The sequence below is a fragment of the Arachis hypogaea genome, chromosome 19 (assembly GCF_003086295.3).
Source record: "Arachis hypogaea cultivar Tifrunner chromosome 19, arahy.Tifrunner.gnm2.J5K5, whole genome shotgun sequence".
Classification (NCBI taxonomy): Eukaryota; Viridiplantae; Streptophyta; class Magnoliopsida; order Fabales; family Fabaceae; genus Arachis; species Arachis hypogaea.
Genome location: NC_092054.1, coordinates 126668047 through 126685765, shown reverse-complemented (window position 1 = coordinate 126685765; position 17719 = coordinate 126668047). Strand labels below are relative to the sequence as shown.

The following is a 17719-nucleotide window of genomic DNA, read 5'->3' as shown; positions in this document are numbered from 1 at the left end:
AGTTTAATATTGCTTTCTTTTATTTACATTATTGTTATTCCCATATGAAGACATTTTTATTCCAGCAGATTTACTTTTCTCCCTTTTGGTCTTGGTTAAGAAATCATTAACTCAGGAGTTATCAAACTCAAACATGATTGATAATTGTTATCTTTGTTAATTAAACTGAACTTCAATAATCCCAATCTTTTCTTAGGAAATAAATAGGATTCGAAGATCAAACCAATTAATCCCTTGACCTTCCTTTATCTTAGTAAAGGTTAACAAAGTGGAATTAAGATTTAATTCTCATCATCATTGATAAGGATAGCTAGGATAGGACCTCTAATTTCTCATACCTTGCCAAAAGTTTATTTTACAGTTATTTATTTATTTACAGTCATTTATTTATTTTACTTGCCATTTAAATTACTTGCTCTTCATTTACTTTAATTGATGATTAAACTATTCACTCCTCATTCTCAAAACCCCAATTTACAATCTCCATAACCAATAATAAGAACATACTTCCATGCAGTTCCTTGAGAAGACGACCCGAGGTTTGAATACTTCAGTTATCAATTTATTTAGGGGTTTGTTACTTGTGACAACCAAAACGTTCGTAAGAAAGGTTGATTGCTTGGTTTAGTAACTATACTTACAACAAGAGTTTACTATGACCTCTAAACCATCAATCTCCAGCTCTTTCAATGGCAAATGTAGAAATCACTTAGGAGCACGATCACTAGTCAAGAAAGTGATCTGAGCCTGGTGCGCAAAATTCGAAACTCATGCAGATCATAGTAATACCTCAGCTGAGTGAGGGTCGATCCCATGAGAACTGTCGGATTGAGCAAGCAATGGTTCTCTCGCAGATCATAGTCAAGCGAATAGAAAAGGCTAGTTGTTGTTTAAACGCATGAAACAAAATAAGAATGAAGGCAATACCAACTTGATGTAGAAACAATGATAAGAACACAGTTAAGGCCTCAGAGATGCTTGTTCTTCCGTATTAATACTCTTTACTGACTACTTTAACAATGAGTGATCTATTCAATGGCAAAGCTGTAAGTGATTAAAGCCAGGGTCAGTGGTCATTAATCTCTTCCGATCCAGATCAAACGCCACGCCAATGGTCAATTGATCTGAACGAGGGTGAAGCTCACGCAATTCAATCTCTGATAAACCTACTAAAAATGCCACAGACAAGGTCGGATCTTTCGGATCGGAGAATGAAGCTCTATGATTCTAGCTTTAGCGCCAAAAAAACCTCAATTACCCATGACTAACAGGATTTTATGTCACATATCCCAATTAGCCCAGATACTCTATTGGAATCTGTGATGCATTCTCAAGCTGTAGCTCAATACTATCCCGCCAAGGACTCGCAAGAACTCATGTAGAATAAGGGGTCATACGCCAGTTCCACCGCAGATTCATAAGGATGAAGGACGAAAATGCATCATAGAATGAAATCAAACATATATTAAAGTAGAAAATTAATGATATTAATCCATAGGAATGAGCAGAGCTCCTATCCTTAACCTAGGAGGTTTAGCCGCTCATAATGTACAAAATACTATGAAAAACGTGTAAAGTGTCAAAAGTCCTCTAACAAGGGTGATCCTTGTTAGATATATACTAATAACTGGACCTAAAAAGTTATTAATAATAATTAAAAATTACAAAATGAAATAAACTAAGCTAAATGTGCGAAAATCCACTTCTGGGCCCACTTGGTGAGTGTTTGGGTTGAGCTTGGCATCCAACTTGTCAATGCCCACTAGGGGGTAAATGTGCTGCCTTGAGCCCCCTTGGTGGCGTTGAACACTGGGTTTGGGCGTTCAACACTGGCTTTAGTCCCTCATGGGCGTTGAACGCTAGAAAGAGGGTAAGTTGGGCGTTCAACACCCATTTTGGGCCATCCAATCCAAAGAAAAATATAGACGATTATATATTGCTGGAAAGCCTTGGAAGTTAGCTTTCCAACGCCGTTGAGAGCACGTCAATTGAACTTCTGTAGCTCCAGAAATGCATGGAGGTCAGGTTCTAACAACATCTACGCTTCTTTCTTCGCCTCTGAATCAGACTTTGCCAAAACTTGCCAATTTCACCTAAATATCACCTAAAATCATAAGAAAAACACAAAAGCTCAAAGTAGTATCCAAAAAGTGAATTTTGCACTAAAACCTACCAAAACGTAATAAAACTTAACAAAATATACTAAAAACACTATGAAAATAGCATAAAAAAGCGTATAAAATATCCACTCATCAGAACACCAAACTTAGATTGTTGCTTGTCCTCAAGAAACCAAAAACAAGTAGGACTAAAAAGAAGAGAAAGATACAATAAATCTCAAAGTTGTCAATGAAGCTCAGTTCCAAATATTGAGTGGGGCTAATAACTCTTTACTTCTGAACAGTTTTGGCACATCATTTTTCTTTGAAGTTCAGAAATATTGACATCTCTCAGAACTAGATTCTGGATGATATTATTGATTCTCTTAGTTTAGCTCTTCTTGATTCTTGAACACAGCTTCTTTGGGTGCATTGCACCTTCTTGAGCCTTACCGGGACTCTAAGCATTTTATTTTCCCGTAGTACCACCGGATACATAAATGCCACAGGCATTTAACTGGGGCCTGGGGGAACCCTTTGGATTCAAATTTAGCTTTGCTTAAATTCCCAGTCAGTGGTACCCAGAGTTCTTAAGCGTACTCTTTTGCTTTGGATCACGACTTTAATTGCTCAATCTCAAGCTTTTTACTTAACACCTTTACACCACAAGCATATAGTTAGGGATAGCAACTTATTTGAGCTTTTTAGGCCAATTTTCGACCCTCCTAACCATTGATGCTCAAAGCATTGGATCCTTGCTCTTTTGAATTTTCTTTTGAGCTTTGTTTTTTTTTTCTTTTTATTTTTCTCCTTTTTTTACTGCTTTTTCTTACTTCAAGAATCAATATTTTCTTATTTTTCAGAGAATCAATAATACATCTCTAAATTCATTGTTCTTCAAGAGGCAACATACTCAACTCCAATATCAATTATGCACTGTTAACTCATACATTCAGAAGATAAATGCAAGGCCACCACATCTTAGATAATTGGAATAACTCATGATATACTTAAAACTTATGTATCTTACTCTTTCTTTCTCAAATAAATTTTTCTTTTAAGCTTGGTGATAGATACATAGGATATCTTATAACCATAATAAAGAAAAGTAAATAAAACTAGAAAAGAACAAAATACTACTTGTGATCATGTAAATGTTAGAATAGAAAATAGGAAATAAGATAAAGAAAGGGATAATGAAACTTAACCACCTCAGTTATAGTGGCTGCTGATGAAGATGATCCATCTTTCTTTAGCATAAACCCAGAGCTTACTTTGCAACACCAAACTTAAAAAGTTTGCTTGTCCCCAAGCAAAGAAAACGTTGTCCTTGCTGTTCCCTTATGGGGTAGGTGGAGTTTGTGTGGGGTCCACTGGCTGAGAAAGCTTCAAAACTTGAGTCTATGTGCCTGCCTCTGCCTGGCGTTCAACGCCAAGAATGGATGTTGAACGCCCATTGGGGGCCAAAAACTTGGCCTTAGCTGCTTCATATGGGGTGTTGAACGCCCAGAATGCTCCTATTCTGGCGTTCAACGCCAGGAATGCTCCTCCATGGGCATTGAACGCCCATCTTTCTCCTTGTCTGGCGTTCATCGCCAGCAACGCACTCTCCCCAAGGTGTTCTGTTTTCCATCTCGAGTGTCTCTGTCTCTGTTCTGAGTACTGCACATGATCACATACGTCAAAAAGCAAGGAAAACTATGGAAATCAACTAAAATAAAAGAAAATGGAGATAAACAAAAGAAATAAAAATAATAGTACTCTACTCATGGTTGGGTTACCTCCCAACAAGCTTTTCTTTACCGTCATTAGCTTGACCTCACTACTGTCTTGTTAGCAGTAGTTTAGAGCTTTCTTGCTCAAGTTTATCCCCTAGGTAATGCTTGACTCTCTGTCCATTCACGATAAATCTATCATCAGAGTGTTTGTTTTAGAGCTCTATACGACCATAAGGTGACACATTAGTGACCATAAAAGGTCCCGTCCATCTTGACTTGAGCTTCCCAGGGAAGAGCTTGAGTTTGGAATTAAAGAGTAAAACCTTCTAGACAGGCTCGAAGACTCTGGAAGATATCTTTTTGTCATGCTATTTCTTGGCCCTTTTTTTTGTAGATTTTTGCATTTTCAAATGCAGCATGTTAGAATTCATCCAACTCATTTAACTGGAGCAACCTTTTTTCTCCTGCAGCCTTAGCATCAAAGTTGAGGAATCTAGTTGCCCAGTAGGCCCTGTGCTCCAGTTCCAATGGCAGATGATAGGCCTTACCATAGACCAGCTGGTAGGGTGACATTCCAATAGGGATCTTGAAAGCTATTCTATACGCCGAGAAAGTGTCGTCAAGCTTCCTTGCCCAGTCCTTCCTAAAGGTGCTCACTGTTCTCTCCAGGATTCTTTTAAGCTCCGTGTTGGAAACTTCAGCTTATCCATTTATTTGTGGATGGTAGAGAGTTGCCACTCTGTGGCGAATACCATAATGTTGCAGAATTGAGTCGAGTTGTCTGTTACAAAAGTGACTGCCTCCATCACTAATTAGTGTCCTTGGGACACTGAATCTGCTAACAATGTGTTTTTGGAGGAACTTCATTACTACTCGAGTGTCATTAGTGGGTGATACGATTGCCTCAACCCATTTAGACACATAGTCTACTACCACAAGGATGTATGTATTTGAATATGAGGGTGGAAAAGGTCCCATGAAGTCTATGCCCCACACATTAAATAGCTCAATTTCCAAGATCCCTTGTTGGGGCATCTCGTGATTTTGAGGGAGATTTCCAGCACGTTGACAACTATCACAGTTGCGGCTAAACTCTCGGGAGTCCTTGAAGAGCGTTGGCCAATAGAAGCCGCTCTGAAAAACCTTGGTGGCTGTTCACTCACTCCAAAATGACCAACATAATCTGAGCCATGATAGTGCCATAGGATTTGCTGTGTTTCTTCCTCAGACACGCAACGGCGGATTATACCATCTGAGAAATTTTTATAAAGGTATGGTTCATCCCACAAGTAGTACTTAGCATCATGGATGAGTTTTCGAACTTGCTGTCTACTGTATTCCTTGGGGATGAACCTTATAGCTTTGTAATTTGCAATGTCAGCAAACCAATGTTCTTTGCGTATTATAAAGAGTTGTTCATCTGAAAAGGTCTCGGATATCTTAGTAGTAGGAGGAGACGTCCCTACTGCGGGTTCAAGTCAGGACAAGTAGTCAGCCACCTAGTTTTCCGATCCTTTCTTGTCTCTGATCTCTATGTCAAATTCTTGCAGGAGTAATACCCATTTTATCAATCTTGGTTTAGAGTCCTGCTTAGAAAGAAGGTACTTGAGAGCAGCATGGTTAGTATAGATAATGACCTTAGAGCCTATTAAATAGGATCTAAACTTGTCAATGGCGTAAACCACTGCAAGTAACTCCTTTTCTGTAGTGGTGTAGTTTCTTTATGCGTCCTTTAAAACATGACTAACATAATAGATGACATGTAAGAGCTTATCATTTATATGTCCCAGGTCTGCACCAATTGCATGATCTCTAGCATCACACATCAGTTCAAATGGTAGGTCCCAGTTGGGTGCAGAAATGACAAGTGCAGAGATAAGCTTTGCTTTCAAAGTTTCAAAGGCATGCAGGCACTCCGTGTTAAAAATAAATGGAGTGTTAGTAGCTAAGAGATTACACAAGGGTTTTGCAATTTTGGAGAAGTCTTTTATAAACCTCTTGTAGAAACCTGCATGTTCCAAGAAACTTCTGATTGCTCTAACAATAGTAGGTGGTGATAACCGTTCAATGACTTCCACCTTGGCCTGTCAACCTCAATGCCCTTGTTCGAAATTCGATGTCTAAGAACAATTCCTTCAGTCACCATGAAGTGGCATTTTTCCCAGTTTAAAACTAGGTTCGTTTCTTGGCATCATTTCAGAACTAAAACGAGATGGTTAAGGCATAAATCAAATGAATCATCGAGGACAGAGAAGTCATCCATTAATACCTCAAGAAATTTCTCAACCATGTCAGAAAAAATGGAGAGCATACACCTTTGGAAGGTGGCAGGTGCATTACAGAAGCCGAATGGCATTCTTCTGTAAGCAAACACGCCATATGGGCATGTGAATATTGTCTTCTCCTGATCTTGAGGATCTACTGCAATCTGATTATAGCCTGAATAGCCATCCAGAAAGTAGTAGAATGCATGTCCATCTAGTCTTTCCAGCATTTGGTCTATGAATGGTAGGGGAAATGATCCTATCTTATGGTGTTGTTGAGTCTCTTATAATCAATACACATACGCCACCCTGTAACTGTTCTCATGGGAATCAGTTCATTCTTCTCATTGTGGATCACTGCCATTCCTCCTTTCTTGGGTACAACTTGGACAGGACTCACCCAAGGGCTATCTAAGATGGGATAGATAATCCCTACCTCCCACAATTTAGTAACTTCTTTCTGCACTACTTCCTTCATTGCCGGATTCAGTCGCCTTTGTGGTTGCACCACTGGTTTGGCATCATCTTCGAGCCTGATCTTGTGCATGCATCTGGTTAGACTATTCCCTTTAAGTCACTTATGGTCCAGTCGGGAGCTGTTTTGTGTGTCTTCAGCACCTGAATCAGTGCTTCTTCCTCTTGTGGCTTCAAGGAAGAGCTTATGATCATAGGGTAAGTGTCTCCTTCTCCTAGAAACACATATTTCAAGGATGATGGAACTGGCTTGGGCTCGTGTTTGGGAGGTCCATCCTCCGCTTTAGGGGCTTCTAAGGTCTCCTCCTACTCTTCTGATGCCTCTCTCTGGGCTGGTATCTTCAAGGATATTATTCAGCTCCTCCTCGAGGCTCTCAACTGTATGTACCTCTTCCATCAGGGAATCGATGATATCAATCCTCATGCATTCCTCTGGGGTATCAGGGTATTGCATGGCCTTGGTGACATTCAGTATGAACTCGTCCTCATTGACTCTCAAGGTCACTTTCCCTTTTTTCACATAAATGAGAGTTCTTCCTGTTGCCAGAAAAGGCCTATCTAGAATAATGGACACATCCTTGTGTTCTTCAATTTCCAGGACTATGAAATATGTAGGGAATGCAAATGGTCGAACTTTCACAATCATGTCTTCAATCACTCCTAATGGAATCTTGGCCGAACCGTCAGCCAACTGCAGGCATATACGAGTGGGCTTAACTTCTCGGATTAGACAAAGTTTCTTTAATAGTGAGGAAGGTATTAAGTTGATGTTTGCCCTAAGATCACATAGAGCCTTCCTTATGCAGGTGTCTCCAAGGCTGCAAGGTATCATGAAGCTTCCAGGGTCCTGAAGCTTTTCTGGTAGGTTCCTCTGGATGACTACATTGCACTCTTCAGTAAGGAAGACTGTCTCTACTTCCCTCCAGTCCTTCTTGTGGCTTAATATGTCCTTCATAAACTTTGCATAGGAGGGTATTTTTTCAAGGACTTCTGCAAAAGGAATCTTAATCTCCAGTGTCTTGAGGCAATCTGCAAACCAGGCAAATTGTTTATCCTTTTCTAATTCCCGGAGTTTCTGAGGGAATGGCATCTTGGTCCTATACTCAAGTGTTTTGAGTGGTACAGGTTGAGTGTCTATGGTGCCTGAGGGAGGATTACCAGCTTGCCTAGGAGGGGTGTTCCCTGAACTTGCACATGCCTAGCCTCCCCCATCTGGGCGTTCAACGCCCATGCTGGCCCTTTCCTGGCATTGAACCCAGCACTGCCCCCTTCTGGGCATTGGACGCCTTTGTTGACCCCTGCTGGGCATTGAATGCCAGGGTTCTCCCCCTCTGGGCGTTCAGCGCCCTTTGTAGTGTCTTGGGAGGCTGTGTTGCCACCTTCTGACGTTTTCTCTTTCCCCTGCTTTTTACTGTTCTGAGATTGGGTATTCAGTGTCCTTTCACTCCTTAATTGGATGGCTTGGCACTCTTCTTTTATCCGTTTGGACAAGTGTTGTTTATCCTGGTTCAATCGTGCCTCTATATTCCTAATGGGGGAATGGGTTTCTTGCAACACCTCTTACAAACTTAGCAATTGTTGTGTGAGGGAGTATAGCTACTGGGTCAATGATTCACTCTGTTTTGGAGGGTCTGATTTAATGTACACTGCCTTGACCTCTCTGTTCATTGCAGTCTCACCAGATGAGTATAGATGCTGGTTGCTGGCGATTGTCTTAATGATTTCTTGAGCTTCTTTGATTGTCTTTCTCTTGTGGATTGAACCTCCTGCAGAATGATCTAGGGACATCTTAGCCCTGTCTAAGAGTCCGTAATAAAAAATGTCCAGTTTTACCCATTCTAAAAACATTTCCTTGGGGCATCTTTGTAGCATCATTCTGTACCTCCCCCAAGTATCATGAAGAGACTCATTCTCTTTTTGTCTGAAGTCTTGAATGTCTAGCCTGAGCTGGGTTAGCTTCTTTGGAAAGTATTGGTTGAAGAACTTGTCTACTAGCTTATCCCATGTGTTCAAGCTCGATTGGAGTTGGGTATCCAACCACCTCTTTGCTTGGCCTTTTACAACAAATGGGAAGAGCAGCAGCCTGTAGACATCCTAGTATACTCCTTCGGCTCGCACTGTGTCAGAAATCTGCAGGAAGTTTGCAAGGAATTCTGTGAGTTCTTCTTGTGGAAGTCCATGATACTGGCAGTTTTGCTGCACTAAAGTGATCAACTGTGGGTTGAGCTCAAAATTGGCTACTCCAATAGGTGGTATAAAAATACTCCTTCCATATAAGTCAAGAGTGGGGGCAGTATAAGACCCTAAAGTTCTTCTTGGTTGTGTATTCTGATCTCAAGTGGATTCATAGTGAATTTTTCCTGTTCCTGCCTACACCAACAAAGAGCAAAGCAAAGAAAATGTAGGGGTCTCTATGTCAAAGTATATAGAGCTCCCCGTGAGATGTTCTAAAGAGAGGTTTTTTTTAAAAATTCGAAAATAAAAAAAATAGAAAAATAATAATTAAAATTTTCAAAAATTAAAAAAAAAAGTCAATAAAAGATTTTGAATTTCAAAAATTGGAAAGAAAAAGTCAAGAGAAAGAAACAAGATAAAATAAGATTTGAAAATTTAAAGATTTTAAAGTTCAAATTTAAAAGAAAGAAAAACAAACGAAATACTAAACTTTTCAAAATTTGAATTTAAAGATAAGATAAGTTTTAAACAAAATTAAAAAATTTTAAAATTCAAATTTTAAAAGAAAGCAAAACTAACAAGATACTAAAACTTAAAATTTTAAATTTGAAATAAGATAAGATAACAAAATTTTGAAAATCAAAGAAAAAGATAAGATAAAGAATTTAAAGATAGAAAAGATAAACAAGAAAAACAAGATTACTAATCAAGACACCAAACTTTTAAAATTAAAATAAGATAAAACAAATAACTAACTAACAAGATTTGAAAATAAAATAAAAAACTTGATTTTGAAAATTTTTGAAATTTAAAATGAAAGAGTCAATCAAAGATTTTAAAATTTAAATTTGGAAAGAAAAAGTCAAACAAGATAATAAGATATGATTTTAAAACTTTAAGACAAAAGATTTGATTTTTGAAAAATTTTGAAATTAAAAAGAGAAAGTCAAAGAAAGATTTTGAAATTCAAATTTGAAAGAAAGGAAAGCTAACCAAATACTAAACTTTTAAAATTTAAATTTAAAAAGAAAGATAAGATAACAAAATTTTAAAATTAAAGAAAAAGATAAGATAAAGATTAAAGATGAAAATATAAACAAGAAAATTAAATTAAATGAAAAGATACCAATGGGACACCAAACTTAAAACTTTTGTATTTAAACAACAATAATTTTGAAAAATTAAAATAAAAAACACTAAAGGACACTAAACTTAAAAATTTTGAAATTAAATGGCACAAATTTCAAAAATAGAGAGAGAAAAACACTAAAAGACACCAAATTTAAAAATTTTGAAATCAAACAAGAAAAAATACAAAGAAAAATTCGAACACAAAGAAAGACAACAAGAACAATTTTTAAAGATTCAATTAAAAAATAAAAACCAAAAGACACCAAACTTAAGATCTGAAACAAAATTTGAAATAAAGAAAAAGATGATTAAGATGAATTTTTTAAAACCTCTAAGATGATAAACAAAGATGGTTTGAAAATTTTAATAAGAAACACAATTAAAAGAAAGCAGTAAAAAGTACCGGATCTATCGAACAAGACAACCGGTAGTTTGTCAATCACGAACAATCCCCAACAACGACGCCAAAAACTTGGTGTGTAAAATTTGAAACTCGCACAGCTAAATCGGTAAGTGCACCGGGTCGTCCAAGTAATACCTCAGGTGAGTAAGGATTGATCCCACGAGGATTGTCGAATTGAGCAAGCAATGGTTCTCTTGCAAATCTTAGTCAGGCGAATAGAAAAGAGTGGTTGTTGTAGAAACGCATGAAACAAAATAAGAATGAAGGCAATACAAACTTGATGTAGAAACAATGATAAGAACGCAGTTAAGGCCTCGGAGATGCATGTTCTTACGGATTAATACTCTTTACTGACTACTTTAACAATTAGTGATCCATTCAATGCCAAGGCTGTAAGTGATTAAAGCCAAGGTCAGTGGTCATTAATTTCCTCTGATCCATATCAAACGCCACACCAATGGTCAATTGATCTGAATGAGGGTGAAGCTCACACAATTCAATCTCTGATGATCCTACACAAAACGCTATAGACAAGGTCGGATCTTCCAGATCGGAGAATGAAGCTCTATGATTCTAGCCTTAGCACCACAAAAATTTCAATTATCCATGACTAACAGGATCTTATGTCACATATCCCAATTAGCCCAGATACTCTATTGGAATCTGTTATGCATTCTCAAGTTGCAGCTCAATACTATCTCGCCAAGGACTCGCAATAACTCATGTAGAATAAGGGGTCATGCGCCAGTTCCACCCCAGATTCATAAGGATAAAGAACGAAAATGCATCATAGAATGAAATCAAACATATATTAAAGTAGAAAAGTAATGATATTAATCCATAGGAATGAGCAGAGTTCCTATCCTTAACTTAAGAGGTTTAGCCGCTAATAATGTACAAAATACTATGAAAAACGTATAAAGTGTCAAAAGTCCTCTAACAAGGGTGATCCTTGTTCTATATATACTGATAACTAGACCTAATAAGGTATTAATAATAATTAAAAATTACAAAATGAAATAAACTAAGCTAGAGGTGCAAAAATCCACTTTTGGGACCACTTGGTGAGTGTTTGGGTTGAGCTTGGGGTCCAACTTGAAGGAGTGGGTGTTGAATGCCCACTAGGGGGTAAATATGCTGCCTTGAGCCACTTGTTGGCATTGAACGCTGGGTTTGGGCGTTCAACGCTGGCTTTAGTCCCTCATGGGTGTTGAACGCCAGAAAGGGGGTAAGTTGGGCATTCAATCCAAAGAAAAGTATAGACCATTATATATTGCTGAAAAACCCTAGAAGTTAGCTTTCCAACGCTTTTGAGAGCGCGTCAATTGAACCTCTGTAGCTCTAGAAATGCTCATTTGAATGCATGGAGGTCAGGTTCTGACAACATCTACACTCGTTTCTTCGCCTCTGAATCAGACTTTGCCAAAACTTGCTAATTTCACCCAAAAATCACCTAAAATCATAAGAAAAATACAAAAGCTAAAAGTAGTATCCAAAAAGTAAATTTTGCACTAAAACCTACAAAAACATAATAAAACTTAACAAAGGATACTAAAAACACTAAGAAAATAGCATAAAAAAGCATATAAAATATCTGCTCATTAGAGCCGGCTTTTTTTGGCCGACCTTGTAAAGGGAAGCGGCCGACTTCGTTAAAAAGTGTCCATTTTTTCAAAAGCATGATAACTTCCATGTAGTGCCTCCAGAAGAACTCATTAATGTCACTTCACCTTGGCCATTTGCAAAATAGAGCTTAGGTATCCTCGGTCCATTTTCACAAGCCCTTGGACAAGTAAAGTACCTCATAGTAGGTATTAATTATTTCACTAAGTGGATCGAGGCAGAATCTTTGGCAACCATCATAGCTCAAAGAATTCGAAAGTTCTTCTATAAGAACATTATCACCTAGTTTGGAGTTCCATATTCCATCACCACAGACAATGAAACTCAGTTCACTGACTCAGCCTTTAGAAGCCCGGTGGCCAACATCAAGATTAAGCACCAGTTCACATCGGTAGAATATTCTCAAGCCAATGGACAAGCCAAAGCTACAAACAAAGTTGTGTTGGCCGGGTTAAAACACCGACTACGAGATGCAAAGGGAGCATGGACAGACGAGCTTCCTCAAGTCTTGTGGGCATATCGGACAACTCCCCACTCAACAATTGGGGAATCACCTTTCCAACTTGCTTATGGCATAAAAGCCATGATTCTTGTAGAGATCATTGAATAATCTCCAAGGATTAGATTCTATGATAAAGTGATCAATGTCCAAGCACAAAAGGAAGAATTCGACCTCCTCCCAGAAGTCTGAGAACAAGCTTGGATAAAAAAGGAAGCACTAAAGCAAATGATGGCCTTAAGATATAATAAGAAAGTCATCAGGAATTCTACAAAAAGTACTTCCCCAATTCGGTCAGGACAGCTAAGGAACTTGAATTGTTTCAACTGAAGCAAGGTCAAATATCTGTAGCTGAATACACAAATAAGTTTGAAAAATTATGTCGATTTTCCAATATTTGTCAGGGTGCTCCTGGAGACTTTGAGGAATAGAAGTGCATCAAATATGAAGGAGGACTCTGAAGTGATATACTGAGTTCAGTGGGCTTGATGGAGATAAGAGTTTTCTCAAACTTGGTGAACAAGAGCAAGGTCACAAAAGAATGTTTAAAGAAGGATGCTATAGAAAGGAATGATAGCCGGAAATTTCACCGAAGGGAACATAATCAAAACTTTGCACCAAGGGGCCAAGAATTCAAGAGAAAGGGAAAACAGTCAGCGGTTGCTTCAGATGATTCAAGTTGTCAGAGATGCGGAAGCTATCACTCGAATAGGGCGTGTCATTTTGGCTCAGGCTTATACTATATGTAAGAACCGCAACTAATCAACCGGTTAATGAAGTGATTAATATTGCCCAAATTAGATTCCGAAATGTTAGAGTGAGAATTTGAGGATTTAAAGGTGATTTTTGGACTCAGTAGGTCTTTCTGAGTGAGAAAATGTACTTTCTGCAAAAAACCGTGAAAAACTGTGAACCGACAGTTGAACCGGTTGAACCGGTTCAAGTCTGCCTGGTACTGCACGAGAAAAAGTGAAAACCATCAAAAACCTTAGAAAACATTAGGAATGGAAAACTGGACGTTAATTTTAAAGGATTGGCCCGAAGTTAGGCCAAACGGGCTAAAAACGCTAACAGGTTGGACCGGGCCCAAGTTGGGCCCAAGCCCAACATATAAAAGGCTCAATTAATGAACCCATGCAGCCACAACACAACTAAACACACCCACACAACAAAAATAGAAAGGGGAGAAGGGGAGGAAGAAACACTATTCACCCTCTTCTTCTCTAGCTCATATCTTGAGCTACGGAGCTCCGATCGCCGCACCGTTTGCGGCTACGCGTTCCTTGTGAAGAGCTCTACAAAATCCATACAAAAAACTGGGGAGGTAACTACGAAATCCTATCTATTCTTATCTCCAAAATTTTGGTTCTTAGGGATTGTGATTAAGTGAGTTTTTGTGATTTTGGATGTTTAGGTTTGGTCTAATCCTTGTTTAGTCTTGGATTTTTGCTATCAAATCTATTGGAAAAGATAAGAGCCATTAAACCCTTGTGGAATTTCAAGTTGACAAACCCTAGGTTGAATTATTATGAATTATGTGTGTTATAGCTTGAAGTGGTGAGAAATTGAACTTGTTGGAGCTTATTGGTGATTGTTGGTGGCTTGGATTGTGTTGGAAAAGCCTAGCTTGTGCTCAACTTTGGTTTAAGGGTATATTGGGAATTGGCCAAGGTATAGTTTCGGTTTCCTATATGTAGTATATAATATTCATGGACACTTAGGCTAGTAACCTATAGGATAGGTTTGGATTTATGTGGTTGGTTGATGTTGTATGCTGAAATGATATTGGTAATCCTAGAAGGTAAATTGTGTTGTAAATGGGGGTTTGGTATTGATCTAGTTGGATGTGGCTTGTGAATTTGGTAAATTTGCGTATATGTAAAATTTGGGTAAAAAGGGAATTTTGGTGAACTTTGTTCGATCATAACTTTTTCCTCGGTTTTTGAAAATGGATTGAAACTTATCTAGAATTAAAGATCTTTGAAAACCCTTTAAATCGATATAAAGTTTGTAAAAATTGGAATTTTGTAGAGAAAGTTATGATCATTTAAAGTTGATGTTAAAAATATGAAATTTTGCTAAGTTGCAGAATTTTAGGATTTCTGATGCGTGCACCCGCACAGCCTTGTGCACACGCACAACCCTGTGAAAATCATATTCTGTGCGGACGCACCCACCTATGGGCACGCACAGGCAGGGAAGTGCCTACTGGTTGCAGCGGTAGCACAGCTAGTGCGCGCACACATCAATGGAGAATTGCGACCTATGCGGACGCACACACCCCTGTGCGCACGCACAGGTCGGGAAGGGGAGTCTGTTGGGGACGCTAGCACACCCTGTGCGAGTGAACAGACCTTGTGGATTTCAGTATCTGTTCGTACGCACACACCCCTATGCGCACGCATACTTTTAAAACCTCTTGGGCGTGCGCACGCAGACACCCCTGTGCGGCCGCACACGCCCTGTTTCTCAAATTTTATATGTTTTCAACTATTCCACCTTTCTAACAAGGTTGTAAGCTTCTATAATACTATTTTAAGACTTTTGGGCTTGGTTTTGAGTATTAGAACATGGGATATAACCTAAGGGTTTTAGTAAATAATTTTAAGACAAATTAAAAAATGGAGGCCTAGGTTTCTGGCGTGCTGAGGATGGTTTGACGTTATGTGAAGGATGATTGATATAGGAGATGAGAAATTGTGAAATGTTGATGTTCGGAAACTGAATTGCGGATTGACGGTGGTTGAGTGGAGTCGTGGACTCTGAATGAGATTGATGGATCCACTTTATACTGAAAATATTTTCTGAAAACCACTGTACCATTGTTTTATATTGAGATTATGAGACGCTATGCACCCGGCAGGGACGGCGGTTGGATCCCGCCTGTTGAGGTAGTGGCGGCGGCGTAAAGGCGGTGGTTCATCCCGCTCGCGTTGAGATGTGAGGTCTGTGGCAAGAGTATCCCGCTCGCATGCCTTCAGATCTATAGAGCGTGCAGGCGCCAGTACCTAGACAGTGATCCGAGCACTATATCTCGGGGGTTCCCATATGAGAATTCCGAAGGGCGACATCTCCATGGAGATGTTTTGGGTTGACAGTTGAACCAACAATGTGATATCACAGCCAGTAGGACAGGCATTCACATATGCATTTTCTATCTGTTTGTATGCTTTGTCTACTTGTAATGGCTTGCCTAATTGAATAACATGCTTACTTGCTATCTGAATTATTTGCCTTATATGCTTCTACTTGTGTTTTACTTGCGTTGTATATTATCTGTGCTTTCTACTGGGATTGAGGAGGTTCGGAAGGCGGTGGCAATGGGATCGCATGGAGGATCGGTTGGTGAAGGCTGTGGGACAGCAGTGTTTGGTTAGAGTAGAAATCCCCTAAGATAGATTACCTGGTTTATTTATGTTAAGGTTTATATTATGTTTATTTGTTTTAGTATGCTTAAGTTGAATCTTGTGATGGATATGGAGCTTAGGATTACCTTTGGTATCCCGAGGTCTTATATCCTACATCACTGGGCACTGTTACCATACTGAGAACCTCCGGTTCTCATACCATATATCTGTTGTATTTTTTAGATGCAGGTCGCAACCCACCTCGGTGAGTTACTTTGGATGGTGACAGAAGCAAAGGATCTTGGATTCTTTGGAGACTTTTTAGTTTATTTTGTTTATACATCTCTCCTTTTGTATTTTGTTTTGCCTAGAGGCTTGTATTTGAGAGAACAAAACTTGTATAAGCTGTTTTTAAACTGTCTGGTTCTGTATATCTGTATATGGCTAGCCGGCTTAAACTCCATGAGTCGTGGCTAGTTTCCTATGATATTATATACTTATCTCTTATTATATCTCATCTGTTTCTTGTATCTTAAGATAGCAGCTTCGTTAGTACGTTTTGCGCTTTTGAAACCCAGTTTTGAGCTATATCTTTTATCGGGCTTCTAGATTATACTATTCTTTCTATAAATATGTTATGTACGAGCTTAGATCGTTGTAATCTCTAATTAACGTTTGCTTTACGGCGCGAGGTAAGGCTTAGGCTAATTAGAGTGTTACACTATAAGTGCGGTCGGCGTGGGAATATGTCCTGGAACTGTCCACATAAGGAGACTCAGGATGCCAGACAGTCCTAACAAGGTGGAGATAACTGTTAAATTGGTAGTTAAATCCTAAATTGCCTTATATAACGTTGAAACATTACATTTATGCATAGTTAAATTGGAAATGATGGAATAGTACTAATGTGTCAAAACTTAAGACTGAACCTAGATTGTGCCGTATGGTGTAATACTGTTCGAGCGTGCAAAGCTTATGGGAGTTAGTGGGTGAAGTAGAGCGAATGATCGAACTCTTAGGGACAAATAAAATCTGAATGATGCAGCAGGTGTAAGTTGAATGAGGAAGTTATATACTTTCAACAAGTTACTTCAACAGCTAGAGTCAGTGAGCAATCAAAACTAAGGAATCAAAATCAAGATGTATGAAACCGTTTGAAGTATTAAGACAGATTAAGGGCCAGTGAGATATCAGACACCTTTTCTGCTGTATCTCTTGAACTTGCACGACATACCCACATTCCACAATGCTGGCAATATACCTCTGAGGTAAACCATGTTTTATGGTCTGAGTTAATTTAAAAATCAAGATGGGGATTTAACATATTGAGAAACTTTGGTTGAGGTTGGCAATACCAGTGTTAAGTGACTAGGCAGAAAAGTAGCGTTGTTAATAAAGGCTGCTTGGAATCAGCCTGAGATTGTTGAATGCACTTGTGAACTTGAACCCGAAGTGAGAAGAGACTACCTACACATCTTTTCAAGTAACTGGATCTAAATTTTGAGGGCAAAATTCTTATTTAGGTGGGTAGGATTTAAAACCCACAAAATTAATAAGTAATTAGCCAATAAATTAATAATTAATTAAAGAAATTAGAAAATGAAATTTTATAGTTAAATGAGGTAGAAAAAATAAAATACGAATTTTGACACTAGTTTTAAAAAATTTGGCCTAAGATTGGGCCAAACAGGCTAAACCGGTTGGACCAGGCCCATATTGGGCCCAAGGCCCAACATATATATTGACCCAACTTAAGCAATCAGCCACTCAACCCCTCCCTTTTTGGTGAAACACGCTAAGCTTCAATGGAGGAACACCAAACCCTAACTTAATTTCACTTCCAACTTCAAATCCTCATAACTTTCAATTCGGATTTCCGATTGATGAGCCGTTTGTATCAACGTGTCGGGCTCGTCGAGCTCTTCAATTCTATTTAAACAAAACTGTAAGTAACTTGCGTTTTCCTAGATCTATTTCTGTCGGTAT

At 38.6% G+C, this 17719-nt stretch overlaps 1 protein-coding gene across 1 annotated transcript; it reads right to left on the bottom strand.

Annotated features, from left to right (window-relative positions):
* Positions 1–6838: 6838 nt before the first annotated feature.
* On the bottom strand, positions 6839–7645 carry LOC112778712 (uncharacterized). Its single transcript, XM_025823006.1, has one exon. The coding sequence runs from the start codon at positions 7643–7645 to the stop codon at positions 6839–6841; it is 807 nt and encodes a 268-aa protein (XP_025678791.1).
* Positions 7646–17719: the final 10074 nt, after the last annotated feature.